Source organism: Glandiceps talaboti, chromosome 3 (genome assembly GCF_964340395.1).
Source record: "Glandiceps talaboti chromosome 3, keGlaTala1.1, whole genome shotgun sequence".
Classification (NCBI taxonomy): domain Eukaryota; kingdom Metazoa; phylum Hemichordata; class Enteropneusta; family Spengelidae; genus Glandiceps; species Glandiceps talaboti.
Genome location: NC_135551.1, coordinates 20,011,855 through 20,032,009, shown reverse-complemented (window position 1 = coordinate 20,032,009; position 20,155 = coordinate 20,011,855). Strand labels below are relative to the sequence as shown.

The 20,155-nt window shown below is 35.6% G+C and overlaps 1 protein-coding gene across 2 annotated transcripts in view; it reads right to left on the bottom strand.

Moving 5' to 3' along the window:
* Nucleotides 1-20,155, bottom strand: part of LOC144433463 (uncharacterized) — a 60,843-nt gene that overhangs the window by 19,343 nt on the left and 21,345 nt on the right. For both annotated transcript variants that reach the window (XM_078121796.1, XM_078121795.1), the window contains exon 2: nt 18,966-19,261. In XM_078121796.1, coding sequence (XP_077977922.1) covers nt 18,966-19,157 — 192 coding nt within the window. In that variant the 5' untranslated portion in view covers nt 19,158-19,261. The remainder of the gene's footprint in view (nt 1-18,965; nt 19,262-20,155) is intronic.

The window sequence follows — 20,155 nt, the reverse complement described above, 5'->3', positions numbered from 1 at the left end:
AGTGAACACAAGTTTATTAATGTTTAGTTTGCATTTTTTTAAGGATCTCATAGTCTCAATTATAAAGAAATTGTATAAGTTTTAATTTGTTGATGTACATATACGGTAGCAGGATTTCAAACTAACATGCAGAAAAAGTAACCCAATTATGGAATACATTTACGATTTCTCTGTAAAAAAAATAAATCATTTGAAAGGTTGGACACCTACACAAACATGTAGGCTGGGGTGACCTTTCATTTCTCCTTCGTGAAATGTTGAACAAACCTTTTCCAACTCAGGAAGAATCATGACATTTCAAAGTCATAGACAATGAAGTGAAGTGAACAATGTAATTCCTCTCCATTGCATACATGGCGGAAGTAGTGAACTGCATTGTACATCCTACATGAGTACATCAAATTGAAATTATGTTTACCACAAAAAAAAAAAAATGACGAAAAGTGCAGACCTGTATTGAACGATATAATATTCCTATTACAGAGACCAGTTTTAAACAAATTGTTTGAAAAAAATATTATAATATTGTTGCAACTAATTATGACAGCAGTCACAACGACATTGAAAGTCTGAGTGGTCAGAAATTCTGTTCTTACTCAATATTGTAAACCACAGGAGAAAATTTGTACTTTGGCTTGTAAGAATGGTTCTTTATATAGTATCAAATCTTACAGAAAATGTGCTGTACGGTAATTCAAATTTATAACAAATAGTAATAATACACTGATAAAGGGAACTACAACTATTTCTAATTCACCTCTTCGACCCAATTCCAACTTCCATGCCAACACTTTTAACAGCTGACCTCCCCCAACATCACATCTCAGACCACCAAACTAAAAAAGGTTTGGTGGTCAGAGATCATATTGTCTAGTTCCTATACGATACGACTTACAATTACACGATCTACTCTCTCGTATGGTAAAAGTCGCAAAATTTACCATTAATCTGGCTAAACCCCATGCTGGGTGAAGGCGCATGTCAGTTGTAATCCACCACAAATTGGCAGGCAGTTGTAATGGGTTACTTCCTTCAGACAAATTGGTCATTAATAATAATAATTAATATTTAATTACTACAGCTGTTTTGACTATCACTGGAATTTAGCATGTAATTTAGGACCTCCAGTCTGAAACTAAAATCAGTCAGAGGGTAGCACAGATTTCTGTGCTAGAGGAACGACTTTGACTATTTCTGTGCTAGAGTAACGACTTTGACTATATCAGAGAGTGGATGCAATGATAACTTGTATCATATAAGAACTCGACTAGAGGTCATATTTATGTTGGTACAAATGTTTTGTACAGTATAATCACAGGTCTTAAAACAATTTGTCAGAAGTAGTTTATCATTTACTTACTTTTCTTGTCATATTTGATAAAGATATAATCCGTGGTCCTGCCTATATGAGGTACAGCTAGAGTACAACGTACTACCTACCTTTCACCCAGACAAACCTCATCATGATATACTCTCGTAACCTAATCTACAAGTGCTAGTCACTAAAACTCAAACTCAACGTCTCAACTGTCACATATATATATTATAACGCCAGCCCATGTGATGTTTTGTCAAGAAACAGACCAAAGTTTCCAACTGCCAATTTTGCAGAATTAATGGTTGACAAATTACCATTGTATGTAAGATATCATGAGGGTTTAATAAGGGGGCAAACTAAGTGGGAGAACCAGGAACCAGAGTTCATTATTCTACTTTCAGAATTGGGACGATATACATATAGACCATACTTAAGAGACACAAGGGTGTGATGTCATGGTTTGTACGCAGCAGCCCTCTCATGTCAAGGGGGAGGAAGTATGATATGTTAGCTGCCCACACAGGGGAAGTGTAAAATGGTAGTCAGCTGACTGAGGGGGGTTAAAGGTCACACAGCCCACATTCACATTTCTATAGATGTGATTTCCAGACCATACTTATTAGTGTGTGGGGGAATTCTATTCATATGTAGAATAACTGAGCAAATATTTCTGAGTATGAGCAAAAGCAAAGGCTCAAAATTAGCAGTAGAATCCATGGCACATACATTGCATTGTACACTTCTCAAACAATATATCTAGACTACCAAATTTATAAGGTTGTAGTCTGTTACCAGCAAAAACAGATCACTTGGCTAGGGTGACAATGACTCTGTACCAAGTGTTGCAGCCCTGTAAGTAGTCTTACTGCCAGAATCGGGATAGTCCCTTCGTAAGGTGCAAAAAGTGCGCCCCCAGCAGCTAATAAAGCCACGAGAAGTGAGGGACTTTAGTCCTGAGTCTGGCTAGAAGTGTTTTGGAAAGGAATGTGATGTCGTCAGTTGGCCAATATATGCAAATAATATCTCAAAGCAGGTCACAATCCTGTGATCATATTAAGACATGTGTAGTCGCATACAGTGGTGGTAATATTTGTTGTCATGACGGCTGCTATCATGTCTACGGTAACAAAAACTATTAATTATCCAACTATTATCCCCATCAAGTCAACTAGAGAACAGGGCCAAAAGACTGGTGAATCCAGTTCCGATTCGACAACGAATGGTCAGTGAAAATTGCCAGCAATATGTGAGACAAGTACAGTTGTACAGGTACAAGGTTAATACACTTTCAGGGACGGTGCTATATACTTCACCAACATTATAATACTCTGATTGATTTGATCAAATGTTGTCAACTTTAAAAGAAACAGATTAGGTCAGGTGTGAAATGAACGAATGCGTAATGCTAATAACACATTCCCCTATAAGTATATGTATTCCAAGTGTTAGTAAGTAACTCACTACTAAATATGTTGATAAGGGTTATAGTGACATACATGTAGGGGAATACAACAAAGATTTATAAATCAGTTTCAATTATATTGTATGTACCGTAACCAATGTACTGTATTACCACTACCATTAACCGAATGAGTTTTGAAACGCGGTAGGCTCGACCTGAAATACACCAGACTAATGTACATGTACATCCTGGATATATGGAACAGTGTGACACGAGAGAAAAGTACAAAGTAATAATAACAGACAGCGACACTTTGCTAGAGGTTGTTGAATATGACAGAACCCCCATGATGTGGTGAATGCAAGTGTGGCATACTTGGAGTATTTGTAGGAGCTCTTGTGGTATTCTCTGCAGCCATACATTGTACTTTCACGAGAGCAGCAAGAACGTAATGGAGACACACAGTGAAAATAAAGCAGGGTGCATGACTACTATGATATCAGGGGTAGAAATTATTGATAGCCAGGTGTGGAGCTCTGCTAAAAGCTTTCATGGAGAACAGTGAACATCCATATAGTTTGAGAAAGTACAAAACATACATATACATGTATATAGTACAACACAGTCATAATTTCTAGAAATGTATATGCACATTGTAGATGCATTTTTCTCATGATTATTCAAACATATTTCTACATTTCACCAATGTGCAATGTAAACAACGCCACTATTGAATTTACAGTGTAAGTTACATTGTATAAGGTTGACTTTAATAATCTTGAATATACATGCTATGTGTAGAGTACCGGTAACATTGCACAGAGAATTCGCTCAGTCAAAATCGCTCAAGTGAAATTCTACATTTCATCGATATCAACAATGCTATGATTAAATCAATCTGATCAAAATCTGATGTAGAGAAGTTGGCATTATTTCTTAATTTTAATACATCCTACATGTACATGTACCTTTATTTTTTTTTTTTTTTTTTTGTTGTTGTGCGAGCACCTTGTACTGTACCAACATGTACATTTTTTACACAAAAACAAAGTTCTCGTACCAAATCTCATACTTACAAGTAGCCAATCAGAATCCAACGTTCGAGATTATTAAAGCAAACAGAACCACCAAACAATAATAACAACATCGTTGTCTGCGGTCTGCAGTCTGCGCTCGTTTCAAACAAAGCATTCTGAAGTACTGTACCCATATGTTTCGGCGCATTGCGCATTCTTTGAGTAAATTCACTCAGCGCTTGCATTTTGTACGAGAACTCCTATGGTATTGTGTCAGATGTTTAGGTACAAGGTGCTCACAGAACAAAAAAAAAGAACAAACGACAATAAAAATAGCAGGTTGACAAAGAAATTGATTTTGAAACTAATTTCATGGCTGACTTGATCTTGACTATATAGAACACAGCACAAAGCAACCACTTTCCAGAAAAGTAAAGGTGAACTTTCTTACAATTATTCAAATTGACTGCTATATACATTTCACCACAATATCAACAACGCCTACACATGCATTTAGTAATGGATCACTAACTGACATCTTTTTACAAAGTATAGACCCTAATACTACCCACATAGTTCAAAGCACTTTCCCAGCAAGTTTAGATGTACTTTCTTGATTATTCAAGCACAATTCTACCGTTATCAGTAGCTACAATATATAACTCCAATACTTAAGATAGATAGATAGACAGACAGACAGACAGACAGACATAGATAGATAGATAGATAGATAGATAGATAGATAGATAGATAGATAGATAGATAGATAGATAGATAGATGGATGGATGGATGGATGGATGGATGGACGGATGGACGGATGGACGGATGAATAGATAGATAGATAGATAGATAGATAGATAGATAGATAGATAGATAGATAGATAGATAGATAGATAGATAGATAGATAGATAGATAGATAGATAGATAGATAGATAGATAGATAGATAGATAGATAGATAGATAGATAGATAGACAGTCGATAAGTTCTATGTACATGTAGTTCATCACAATGTATGTCCACTTTTGTCGTAAAGTACACTTGCACTTTGCTGGTTCACACCTATTGACCTACATGTACATCTACATCCTTCAGGCTAGCAGATTTCAAATAACATCACCTTCACAGGTACTAGCCTAGATCCCTCACACTGTTACTTAGATTTCAAACGACAACCCCTTTATTGACACTAGCCAAGATTTCTCACTCTAACATATCCCACATAATGTCCCCTCCATGGGTGCTTAGACTTTCTTATGTTTACAATATTTTACTTCCATGAAGTGTCAGTCGCAACTATTTTGGTTTGAAATCTACTCACTGTGTTCTCATGACGTTGGTGGCAACATCGCCTGATTAATTAATGAATATTAAATATTTATTATTTAAAATATTCATGCTTCTTGACACTTTAATGTCACACAATGCCAAAACCAGCTGTGAGAACAAAAAAGAAGCTCCTCACATTGCTTATTTCCCATAATGCCGCACACCAGTGTACAGACCTATTCTAAGTCTGCTTTGTCAATCTTAACATAAGTCTAATTTTAGAGAGGTCGGACAACAAGGTTGTTGAAAAAAGACTTTTCTGTGTCCCTTCGCATAAATAAATGCAGCCAAGATTAAATTAGCCTCATACCTAAAAAGCCTTGGAAGAACCATGTACCCTATATTTCAAGTACACATAAATATTTTACATTTTATGGTTTTCAAAAAAAAAAACATGTTAGAATCCATTATGTGTACAATGTACATGTACTCTGTGAAAGACCTGAGAAAAAATCTTGAAATGTTACATTTAATACACATCAAACAGGCATATATTTGTTAGCAAATTGCCGTGCAAGTTTATGGAAGTACATGTATGTAGATCTATATACTAGTATACTATAGACAAATGGCGACTTCAATCAATCAGTCCTCATCTCTACCTACAGGGTACAAATTATTATTCTGTGTCAGATTACATTCTTTTCAGTCCTGTTCCTACCCGATACAGTGTGGTGGGAAGTGAGTTTTAATAGTATTCTACGTCATTCTACATGTGTGGTCAAATGCCATTTCCATGGCAACTAATGACAATTTCCAATTCTTAAATGTCAACACTACATGTAGCATGGATATTCAAGCTGGGTTTTTTTGTGCTATATATAGGTTTGTATGTCTGGAAATAGATTTATACAAAATTTACTTGCATATATATATATATACGAGTAAATGTCTGGTTTCAACTTTTTTCCTTGAGTCTATATACTATATGACAGAATCCAATGATGTGTAAAAGTGGAACTGTGGTGTATTCTGGATATCTGCATGAGCACTTTCATGAGTGTTACGAAACTAGTGAACGTGCGACAGAAAAACCCAGCAAGCACGCATAAAAAATGTCGCTGAATATCCATACATGTCCACGCACATCATGAGTTCTAGGGGTTTTTTACATACTCGTACATAGTATATTCCATAATGGTAAGTTTCACGGGAAAAACTACAACCGAGCGTTTGCATGATTTTATGCGCGGGTATACAAATGTATGTACATGGCAAGATCCCATGCTCATTTGCATACAATGTACAGGTACGCAATTACATTTTTTTGGTATTAAACTGCAGTGCATGCAAATACAAGAATAGAAATGTACATGTGGAGAATTGCAAGCAATCTCTGGTACAAAGACTGTCAGATATGTTTTCGATCTGTCCTCACCGCCCTTCGTTGTGTGAGGGCGCCCTGCCACGGCTTACCTAACAGTCTATCTGGTACAGGTACATTACATTTGTATGTAGAGATTGTTGTCATACATGTAAAAAATAATGAAATTATAAATCAGGATAAGAACACCCTGTTTGTTATCGACTCACTTGGGGAGAAGGCATGCAACAACAAACATTTGACCTGAGTTGCCTGCGGTCACACAGCAGGTGTAATAATTTATGCGCAGTTCAAACATACATATGGCATTTTTAAGATGTGATAACATAACAACAAAACAATGTTATACAATGTAGACCCCTGGTCCTGCACTAGTTGTACACGTAATCAACAATACATGTACATGTACAGTCACTGAAAATTGTTAAAATACAACTTTAGACATCAGACCATGGACGAACAGAACCTGTTACAAACAGGGAAAGTACACAAATGATTTGGATTAGTAACATTTCGGCATAGTATATTGGAACAGCAGAGACTTTTGTTACACACCACCATGTGATAGGAACAGTTTTACAAATGTATGTCCTCTTTATGTGTACATGAAATGCCAAGAGAACTGGAAATTTGTTTGTGAATGTAAACTATAATGTAATTAATTAGTCATAAAACTGTTCTTACATGTATACAATGGTAGAGTGTAAAACCAGTCTCTGCGGTTCCAACATAGCTGTACCAAGTGTTATTAATCCAATTCATTTTATTTACTTTCTATGTTTGTAACCATTCATCCACGGTCTGATGTCTGCAGTTGTACCAATAATTAAACTTTGAACATGTTATTTAGAATTCAGATTTATCCTTCAGTAGGTACAATGTACATTACCAGTTTGAAATCGTGATTGTATTGTTGGTGCTGATTATAGGGTACTGTATGGACCCAAAAATCAATTTGGTTGGATTTCTTGTACATTTTTCATACCATATAACGTATACATGTACCACTACACCACTGTCTACTGTTAATTAATGAATATTAATGAACTACTGTTAATTTCGAGCCCTGTCAGTAGGTAATACACAATACATGTCCAGACTGCAAAGTCTATAGATAAAAAGTCAAATTTGCAAACTGTTTGTACATGTACAATAGCGTTCAACTCTGTGTTCGTTTGATGTCGTGACATGTGGATGGTTACAACTGTGATAAAAGATGCAATGAAACAGATGCATATTATTGCATTACATACCCATTCTTGTCATGCGGTTATCATAATTTGCAGCTGGTAGCCCACTCAGGCTATCACTCATTATGCGATGATTTAAAGGATGGAAGATTTACAAGCATAAAGTATTAATACTAATATACATATTTCCAATACAGGAACTCTGTTTTCCGTTCTGGAATTAGTCCCAATCCTTGGGCTACCACTTTCTGAAATTGATAGCCTACTAGGACTACCACAGAAAAAAGTTAATTTCAAGCCCTACCTGTTGATGTATGTGAATATAATGTGTTTACAGTTCCACAAACTCTACACCTCTCATCTACTTAGCACCACTGTCTACCTGTTTTAACAGTTATTAGACACATATTTCTTGGTATTCTGCACTTATAGTAGAGAATCTAGCTCTTACAACTGAAACTTATGAATCCTATCTTTCTATGAACCAACAGCTGAATTTTACAGAATTGAAACATTACAACGGTTGTTGTACTAGTTTTCCTTTCAAGGTGAACTCATCACAGCTATGAGGGGTGTGTGACCTACATTGTACATTGTACTTCCTGAAAGCAACATTAATACAGTAGACCGAGACAGTCTATAGGTGTGACAGGGGTGACAGGTTAAGATGAAATTCCACGAACTGGAACCTACCATTCCAGGTAATTCAAAAACGGGGATTATCATGGCCAATATTTTCTAGATTTTCAAAACACCTAATTCCACTTCAGATCAATACACTGCAAAAAGACATAAACAATTATTGAAGGATTTCTCTTTAAAAAGCTGTAGCATGCTACTACACACATCATACAAAAAAGTGACCTGCTTATTTTTTATACAAAGTAACACCAGCAACCTAAATGCATGTGATCTCACATATTATCTAGATTTTTGTGAAACCATATTGGCAGTAAACCGTGATCAAGGGTTCAAATTCACTTTTTTGTAGTAAGTGGTTAATATGGATGTGTACTTGTTTCAGATTTTGGTGGTCCATACCCATGCAACAAGTTGTTGTTGTTGTTGTTGTTGTTGCTGTTGTTGTTGTTGTTGTTGTTGGTCCATTTTTCATATCCCCCTTCATGTATATTTCTTAGAAATATCAAATATTGAAATACAGAAACAAATGCCTGGATCCTTCACACTACGTTTCCATCAGCAAGTTTTCTCTGCAATAGAGAATCTGATGAATCCAACACATCTTAATTCTGTTTTCTCAACTTATACTGATAGTTTTTTTTTTTGTGTGTGTGTGTGTGTACAAGCAAATACTCCCTGGTACGAAGAGGATTAAACTTTGAACACTAAATTGACCCGAATCAGACCTTTCCGAAATTTGCCATGGTGACGCTCTACTTCCTGTCTGTGTGTGTACCTTGGAGGTATACACTCTATAGGTTACTCAGTTCATCATAGAGCACTGCTGCTTTCCTCAATGTCTGAACATTACAAAAAACATCCCTGATTTACACTTCTACAGAATACAAGGGACAAAGCTCTTAAGAAACGGTACTAATGAGGTGATGATACCCCCAATTTGAGCGAGGGCGCTGTATTCTCAATTTCCTGTTTGCAATCTGAAATGGCCTATTCTTTCACTCTAGTATTACATGTACATTAGAACAATAAATCCAGTACTGCAGTCTAGATGGACTGCTGAAAATTGAATAAAGTGATCTTATACTGAAATTCAGTGGTCACTGGACTCAAGACCACTGCTTCATTTTATCCCTGTAATACTAGTAAAAGAAGGAAAAAAGAACTCCTGCATACATTTAGTATTTATAATTACTTATTCTTCCCACCTGCACTGGCTGTAAGTTAACTGGAGTGTCATATTTCTTTTTTCAATCCAACAAATAACAAAAAATTCATTGACAATTGTTAAAATCCCAATAATGAGACATTGTACATGTTAATTAGAGGTTGTTTTATCCATAAGTAATACAGTAACAGGTTTGAAATCATTCACGACTGCATTGGGGTGCTGATTTTTGGGTGGGGACCCAAAATTCAATTTTGATTGGATTTATAGTAACATATCATGTATATACATGTAGTTACATGACATGTATATACACAAGTCTACCTGTATATACAATAACAGTACCAGTATACATGTACCTCACGGTGTACAGTATTTCTAGTATATCATACATCAAACAAAATAGTTTCAAAAAATATTCCTGTTGTACTGAGCTACAAGTATAGTGGAGCAGCTTTAAACTGTAAGTTTTGAAACGTCTACATACATGTACTTGCCTCCAGTTAAAATGCACCTATTCAGAAAACATACACATACAAAGCCATTTCTTTTTACAGTTTCACTGTGTTTATATACATGTAGGCTCATAAAGTTTTTTGTAAAGGGCATCTGGCACAAACAAACGCCCATTTACTTTTCTTAATACTAGTAACTAACGTCATTTTAGGACATGCCTTTATTCAACAATGTTAAGTATCTTACGTCAAATATGCTTTGTTCAGTTTTGTATTATTAGAATGACATGGCTTTCACTGTATAGCCCGCCACGTTACAAAGAAAACACACGCACAATTGTTTTTAACTATGACCTAACACTTTCACCTTGTCTCTCAAACGAGACCAGTTGTCAGCTATAAGAAAGGAGCTAGTGTGTTAACCTTGTCAATACCAGCTGTCATGCGCTTTCTAATATTAATAACAACACAACGCTTAGAGGAATCTTTACAGACACTGTCTTTCTACATACATGTATATATGTACATGTGAAAAAAGTTTAAAACTTGAACCATAAACCTCCCTCTAGTACCATTGGTATATCTATGTTGATTTGTACCTCGTCTGAGTCTAGTTCCTAAATGGCATCGTTATGATTTACACCTTTGGTTTAGTTAAGAGACCATGTTTGTATCCAGACTAATTCATGCCTTGAAAAGAGAATGAAATATGTAGAGCTCTGAGTTGACAGGTTTATTATACATGTGCATTTTTGTCATGATCCTGGTGTCAACTGTAAAATTACCCCGGTATGTGAGTGGCGTCCTAAAATTACATCATCGAATAAATTATTTGTTATGTCTATAACTGCAACATGAACTGGTATGCCACAAATCTCACAGTAACTAGTGACAAGTAAACTTTTTTCAGGAAGTATGAAAACAGAATGCACTTCTTTATACAAAACAAAAATAACATAACATTTTTTCGGGTAACTATCACCAATTGTGAGGTGAAAATGATGGCCCTACTCAATCAGCTACTACAGTATTCAGGTGATCTTTATCAATAAGTACCAACGTTTTGGCAATACACAAATTGCCTTCTTCAGGGTAAAAAAAACTAGATCGTGTGTCAACCATTAGACTTTAATGACAATTTATGAATACAGCTTGTACCCCTGTATAAGCTGTGAGAATTATTGATGAAACAGGATCTATACCATGCGGTACCATGACACTTGGCTCTATGCCAAAAATGTCAAGAATTAAATAAAATGGCTGACAAGGAAATAAGAAGTAAAAAAAAAATAGCCCACAAAGTAAATCTTGTAAAAATTGTACTAATTACAATACTAAATTAATACATAAATATTTCTTACACAATAAATTCCTGAATTTCAGTTTGGTGTATAAATACATACACATGGATTTTCACATCTTGATGTAGGTGGTATCAACAGGTTACTATCTATGGAGTTACATGTACATGTACAAATGTATGTACAGCTAAAATGGTGTTAGTTTGGTGTTTCACTCATGGGACATTATGTTCTTGACACAAAGATAGACTTATTTGAACTCTAGACTAACAATAACAAAGACACAGTAAACATACATATAGCAGGATCCTTTGCCCAATCACATTGAACACTGATAAGAATTGCTATTCTTTTACACTGCAGTAAACACAGGCTTCTAATGAAAACATTAAACATGGACTTGATGATTTGAATAGCTTCAATTGTTTATTTTCTAACTGATAAAGCAACATATCAACTTGATTACTTCTACTTTTCCCACTGTGCATGGCACCTATGTAATTGTTTCTTTTACATTTGAAGTTGAGTGTGTGTAAAAAAATGTCATACATGAGTGAAACACCAAACCAACATCATTTTAGCTGTAAGTCTTGTTCACTCTTTATGGGTTTTTTTTTTAACAACCTTAAACTATTCAAAGCAAATCAAGCAGAGAGAAAAGGTGGACTAAATACTGGTGTTTACTGCTGTACATCGTACATGTACATGTATGTTGTAAAACTCAAAGGCTGTGAAGTTTATGGTTAGGGATGTTGGAATATACATGTAGGGTAAAGACTGGGAAAATGTGTGCAAAACGCTTTCTTTAGCAAATAATCTTGATGATTGTTTGGAAGGCACAGTACATGTGTATAGTCAGTGTCTATCATGATGTCCTTACATGTAGATTTACATTCGTACAAAAATAACTTTATTTTATACAAAAAACATGCCAAGACACTGCAGAACATACATTTAAAGACCCACATTTCAATCCCACATTCTCACTTTTAGTGCTATCTTTAATAAATCAGTTGAGCTGTATGGATTAGATAGAGCCACGCTTTTATTCAGGATCACCTTTTTTCTATAGCTCTGCCAGGCAACTGTCTTTCTATACTTAAATGTTATCCCCTACTCAGCCTCATAATTGATATACATCTACCATAGACCACATTGAGAGCTTTATGACAATGAACTAAAATCTGTTTATATCTGTGAGCAAAAATGTGACCTGAACTACATTTGTAGACGTTACATCATGGTTAAATTAAAACATAGACATCAAACAATGAGATGATTCATATGTATACACCATAATGATGCAACCCCCTCATGGGCCTTTCAAATCAAACAATTTGTTTTTTATCCCACAGGTTAGATTTGTCTTTTCTATGGAAGCAATAACAGACACGACAAATAAATTACAACAAAACTCTTCTAATTACAAAAAAAAAATTGACTACTTATATAGAATTCCATGGACTAGATTTGGTAATTATGTGCATGGTACAACTATTATTTTATAATGCTGCTTGGTTTTTTTCATTTCAATACTGAAACTGCAGCATCTGGGCACCACAAAACTGCCATATCAGGCCTCACAAGGGACTTTCCCCCGCCATTCAAAACTCTCCAATGACATCCTCCTAAAATCCCCCTTTATTCATACATAAACGCGCTTTCACTCTGAAAACACTTTTTGAATGGAAAATGCTCTCATTGTCTACAGGTGGACAAGACTTATAGTCATTTCCAAACTTGGTCTAATTGAATAATGGTAAACTCAGATGTGTGGAATGATGATTTCCTGAGATTGGTGGTCAAAACTTATTCCATATTTAGGATTATAATACATGTATGTCCCCCTATCCTGCTACCGCACTGCCACCTTTTCAGTCTTCCATTCCCTGCCCAAAAGTACTTTATTCCATATTTAGGATTATAATACATGTATGTCCCCCTATCCTGCTACCGCACTGCCACCTTTTTAGTCTTCCATTCCCTGCCCAAAAGTACTTTATTCCATATTTAGGATTATAATACATGTATGTCCCCCTATCCTGCTACCGCACTGCCACCTTTTCAGTCTTCCATTCCCTGCCCAAAAGTACTTCATTCCATATTTAGGATTATAATACATGTATGTCCCCCTATCCTGCTACCGCACTGCCACCTTTTCAGTCTTCCATTCCCTGCCCAAAAGTACTTTATTCCATATTTAGGATTATAATACATGTATGTCCCCCTATCCTGCTACCGCACTGCCACCTTTTCAGTCTTCCATTCCCTGCCCAAAAGTACTTTATTCCATATTTAGGATTATAATATATGTCCCCCTATCCTGCTACCGCACTACCACCTTTTCAGTCTTCCATTCCCTGCCCAAAAGTACATTTTCCCTGAAAAACATATGTTGAGGTACAATGTATGGTTTGCCTCACCTACGTGATTCATGTCCTAAATATACATCTACATGTGTCTCATCATCTCCATCAAATCCTATCGGATTCAATCCCAGGTTCTCAAATGAGAGTTCACGTCATTGTATCAGTCGAGTCAGAATTATTTGCTCTGGACCAAATTTTTCTGTAGCTCATCCAGACAATTGTATTTCAAACTGAAGTATTCATCCAGTCCTCATCTGAACTGGGCTTTTACAGTGGCAGAGTCTGGAGACCTTCATTATGTATTTAAGTTTTGACTATTAAAATCAGTGTACAAAATAGACTGTTAAAAATACAGCACAACCCAGAGACTTGGCTATCTGGCTTCAAAATTCAAAAAACAATATTGTGCATAATGTCAAGTCAGAAAGCTAAGTCTTTGGTCTAGATGTGCCAAATTTACACGTGTATTCAAACCTCTTTGACCATCTCGTCATCAGAATTGTGGCCAATACATGTGTATTGTGGCATGAGATGCTAAGTCTAGATCTATTCATCAAATCACCTCTTTACCATGGCAGGAGAGATGTCTTGAGATTCAATGCCACACTAGACTAGTATTGTATACATACATGCTACATCAAGGTAGACTTGGATGCACAAGGAGGCTAGATATATAAATATAATCGAGACTGTGATTTTTCAAAATTTTTCATTTCCCATGAAATTATGTCAGTTTCATATCATCCTATCTGAATACCTGGTATATGAGCTCTACCACTTGCTAGACATGACGCATACTTCCAGTTCCATGTGAAAGTTGAAACAAAAGCAACCGCCAAAACTCACACAGTGTGACAGATACAGGCTGTTACTCTTCACAATCTGGAAGCCTTTGTTACTTGTAATAATATCGGTAGTATCTTTTTCATAACAGATTCAGGGATTACATCAAAACTGTTAGAGGAAATTTTTAATGCAAAATGAAAACACTGGCACAGTCATTGAATAATAGCCAGTATGTTTCACATGTGATAAATACATTTTTAGAGTAACACAAAGTATAATTTAACTAAATTTATGCTTCTGAGTTTGGGGAGTTGCTCCTGCTATAAATTAAAATTTACATGTAAATGTGTGACTAAAGAGTTAGTCTGACTGACACTGTGACACTCTCAAAACAACCTGCACCATACTCATGTTCTCCCCACTATAGAGAAAGCAGTGCTAACAGTGACACCATCATTGCCACTCAGGCTGCCATACTTGGCAGGTTTCTACTGTGCTGTGTTCTCCCCACTATAGAGAAAGCAGTGCTAACAGTGACACCATCATTGCCACCCAGGCTGCCATACTTGGCAGGTTTCTACTGTGCTGTGTTCTCCCAACTATAGAGAAAGCAGTGCTAACACCATCATTGCCACCCAGACTGCCATACTTGGCAGGTTTCTACTGTGCTGTGTTCTCCCCACTATAGAGAAAGCCGTGCTAACAGTGACACCATCATTGCCACCCAGGCTGCCATACTTGGCAGGTTTCTGCTACCATCCTTGAGCTTAAAGATAATCTTTGAATAACAACATCATAATTCAATAATACTTTCACCTGAAGACTCAGAAGAGAAATGGCTATTAAATCTCGATGTCTATGTGTGGTGTGTGTTAAATTTATGAACATGTTAAGAATAAGAGTACATTTCAATGTTAATTTGAAGACATACATATATTTGCTTCTCATTATGCAAATTACCATGTTATTGATATTTAAATTATTATGCAAATATCATCACTGTAATCTATCCTAGGGCGAATACTGATCTCGGAGTCAAAGTCCCAAACTCACACCTTATTTTTGTTACATATCACATGTACTTCTGCACTGAATAGAACAAATTACTACAAAAGCTTGTATCGCACCGACGTGTTTCACAAATTATACACGATTGTGACACCTCTACCCGCTACACAAATCTATTTCATTACGCCATTGTAAACATGTAGCTGTTGAGGTGTGCATAATGAGCGATTCTTAGAAAAGATAAGAAGGTCAGAGAAAGAAGATCTCATCCTTATAGACACACAGGAAAAAAAACATGTTATCTAACTGACCTTTAGGGGTCAATAAATTTACAAAACAGATAAACAGGTTTACACATGATAACAATGTACAATGTAGATAGCTACATGTACAGAAGTCTAGTTAGTGTCACTTTTTCAAAATATAAGAAAACTCCATAATTCTACTATTGTTACTGTTCTTCAAATTTTCTTGGCAATCACTGTGTAGGGGGGCTGCATGGTACACATACATGTAGCTCTCTGCTGATGATTTTACTGGTTGACATGTGGATAGTACATTTATAGCAATCACTGACTCGGGTTTAATACTCAACTACAATTTGATCAGATGCTGTTATTATTTTCAATCAAATGTACAAAGATGAAGAAAATTGTGAATATGAAATGCATCAGCAATACAAAGATATACCTCCATTTTTTTTTCACTACAGTTTGGGAACCCTGGCAAAAGAAAGGATCAACAAGAAAGATCTGGTATATTTGTATTACCACTACAAAATGTCGCATAATTTTGGTGGCAAACCTTGCTAAATTGACTACGGACTTCAGGTATATTTTACCTACTTTCCACTCTCAACAAAAGTACTGCATGTACAACAGATAAAATCAGTGGGGGTTTACTACCTACATGTAATCTACCTCATATGTTAATTTAACTCATCATTTTCACACACAATTTTTTTTTTTTTGCAAAATTCTCCAAAATATGATATAAAAAAACACAAAAATATCATAAATCTGGCCATAAATATACTTGACATAGATTTTAACAACAAGATTTAAAAAGCATGGTTACAAAATTCCGATTTTGATGAATTGAAAATCTCACCACTTTACGATTTAATGCCAATTAAAAAAAAACAAGATAACAGAACAAGTAGGTAGTTTTAGATGAAACTCGCTGACCCATATCTATTTTTTTTAAAGAAGTTATCAGCTGATCAAATTTATTAAAGTGTAATCTATAAATAGATGATGAAGGAATAGGTACTACATGTATAAATAGGTTATTATTGTCACCACTATCCTATCAAACATCCAATCTTGACATCAATTATGTCATTTTGAACAACATTTAATAATTTATAATTATTTATGATCTCAAATTTGACGCTAGTATGACATTATATTAGACTAAGACAATTGTTTCATTTTCAACATTAATTACTAATTATTTGGAAAGCTAGACTGAGCAATATACATGTACAACCATCACAGACTTAGGCAAAAATTAAAAGAAAATTTGTGTGTTTCGGATAACCTGACCGACCCCAGAGTTTAAGCCGCCAACCCTAAACATTTTTTTTAAACATTTAAAACAAAAACATGAGAAATTCTTCTTGATCTTCATGCATGCCTGTTTTCTTTCCCCCAATTTGTCTGTCCATATTTAATCAGAAAATCACAGAAGAGGTATTCTGACCACCATTTTGTTTGTTTTGGGGTTGAAGTGATATTTTTCCAAAATCAAAACAATTACACAGATAAAAATAAAATAAAATAAAAGGAAATCCCAACCTATCTACCCTATTTTCTGAGACCATCTTATCAGAAACATGCAATTATTTTATTTATTTTTTGCCTTATTTCAAAATTAAATTGTTCTCTCTGGAAAGCAACTGAGCTAACAACCATACCAATTATCACAGACATATTTCAATCAAAATCTGAAAAATAATTCCATACATGTACAACAATTACTGACAAAAACTTAAAATAGATCAAACTGTTCAACATAAATCTACATACAATGTAATAATGCAGAATTAAAATTCAATCATATCTTGCCTTTCGTTTTGAGAGATTGATACTGCATTTTGTAAGCATAACCCCTGCAAGACACACAGTTACATTTTAGCTTCCCATCATGCACTTTGCAAATTTCAGATTTTGACAAAATTCCCCACGCATATTTTTTGCTCATTGTTTGACTACAAATATGATTAACAACCATTGGTAATATCCTAACGTAAGGCCTGTTTTCATTGAAACTTGGCATGCTGAAAGCAAAATCGCTTTATATGGAAATTTGAAAGTCCTTCTTTGTAGCACTGAATAGTGTGAATAATAGCCCTTATGCTACACACAGAAGGTATAAACACCTACATGACAATTTGTAAGATCCTGATAAATTTATCGTGAAGAGGATAAATTTTGAATGAATCACCAAGTTTCAATTTCACATGATCATAATTTAAATCAAAAAGTAAGTCTCACATACAATATACTTGTACATGTATGTAAAACCATTGACACTGTCTATGGTAAAACCAAGTAAATAATTACAATTGTAACTGCCGGAGTCGGGAGGAGGATCAAAAAATGTCAAACGACAACACTGGGATTCAGACTACAAAGCAAACATCAAAACTGGTTGCAATACAACATGCTTTCTCAGAAATTCAACTTGATTTAATTACTAATAAATTATGGCTACTTGCCATCTATATGTACATCACATATAAATGATTCCTTATTGTTGAAATGTCTATGATATCTGAGATTCTGACAGCTGAATCGCGGTTTCTCAAGATACATGACAGGTACAGGTTAGTGTACATGATATTTGTGTCAAAGAGAGGAGATGTGATAAACAAGGCCATGTGACACGTTTGCTAGCTAAGAAGGATATCAAATACATAAAGTTTAACAATTTCATTTGTTATCATCATAAATAGGTGACAACATTTGACGACCATGTACTCTTTCACATCAACCTCAAATTGTCGGGTTGTAACAAAATTTGTGAAATTCCTTTCATGTTTTCTTGTTATGTTAATGTTATCATTTTTCCAAGAAACATGCATAGGAAAGTGTCACTCATTTTCAATTCGTAGGTTATTCCTACCGTAGATGCACACTACATGTACCTATGATGAAATGAAAATGATTGAAGAAATTATCGTGAATTTAATACCGTAACAATCCTTCATCCTCATATTCGTAACGGAATCGTTTTGTCCAGGCCCGCTTTCTGTTTTTGGGTCAAGTTGAAGATGGCCGACCATGACACTAGGCAAATTACGTTCACAAAAAAAAACAAAGGCACTTCGCAGAACGGAAGATGTGACAACGCGAACGGCAGCAACTCGCCGGCGTCTTCAAGTTTTTCGCGGAAGGCGACCAGTGTTACATTCACTTTAGCTACAATATAGTAGTAATGACTAAGTTACTCGCTGCCAAGAATCGCCAACTCACTGTGTATACGTACGTGACTGATATAGATACGGTAATACCCATACCCGGAAACAGTCGGGGGAAAATCGAAGTTCCGCCAGCAGGTTTTGAAAACAGCTAGGCACACACATGACGATTGTCGTCCCTGCTTTACTCACAAAACAAGTCTATAATATTCTATATTGTGACAAAATTTCCTTACCTTGGCGTTGTCTGTGGGGGAATCTTCTTCACGGGCCTGAATTTGAATCCATTGTTGACCGCTGCTGTGAGGACCCTCAACAAGGTTCGTTAGCAAAACGAGTACATTAAATAAATCCTCCACACGGCCTTTCTGGGCCTGCAAAGTCCCCAATTTATCGTGGGAGATCACAAATTCCACCTTCTTAACCATTTCTCTCTGCTTATACGGTTATTTACGTCTAAAAACCCTCCATTGAGCTTGTGCAGTCAGAGACATATGGGCATGTACTGCGTTTCTTCTTTCGACGGTTTGCTCTGTGATACAGTGTAAGATACAATAAGATGGGGTCAAAGGTCAGTGTGCCGAAGTCACCTTCCAAACTCGACTATTGTCGGAAGTCCTCGGAACTGTTTTACGTCATGTGGATAGGAAAACAATAACACCCTGCGTCAACCGAGGCCTTGCTCGCGCTTGAACTATTTAGAATTGTATTATATTTCGGTGAACTGTACCATAATTTACAGACGTAAACAGCCGACTTGTGACCAAATATAGCTCAAATATATGTAAATGAAAAAACATTTTGCACTGTCTCGAGCAGTATATATATCCTGGCAGCATAATTGGCAATGACATGTTTTATCCATCCACGCAAGATGGAACAAAAGTAGTAACATCATTCCCATTCGTAACGTTACATTGTATTAGATGCAGTACTGTAGCTCTCGATCCTCTTGTTTTTCCTAAGGAAAACAACAATATAAGCAATAATATGTGGTCTCTGTGATTAGTGGTCCACCTTTATAATATACTCGATGTGATAATTTTATAGGGGTAAAGTGTTGATGTAACCGCTACCTTGGTAGGCTAGTTATAAGGATATACATGTGTTCACTTAGATATTGACACAGGGGACCCAGGAAACGTGTGACAAAGAAAATAAACAAATAAATAAACTATCAAATAAATGACAAATGAGGAAGCAAACGAACGACAAGTATAGGGACAAAGAAAATATTTAAATATTAAACCAGCAAATAAACATATACTCGTGGGGGTATAGTGTTTTTTATAGTGATGGGTACAAAAAACATATCTAGTATACCCCCACGAGTATCTGTTTATTTGCTGGTTTATTTAATTATTTTATTTGTCCCTATACTTGTCGTTCGTTTGCTTGCTCATATGTCATTTATTTGATAGTTTAT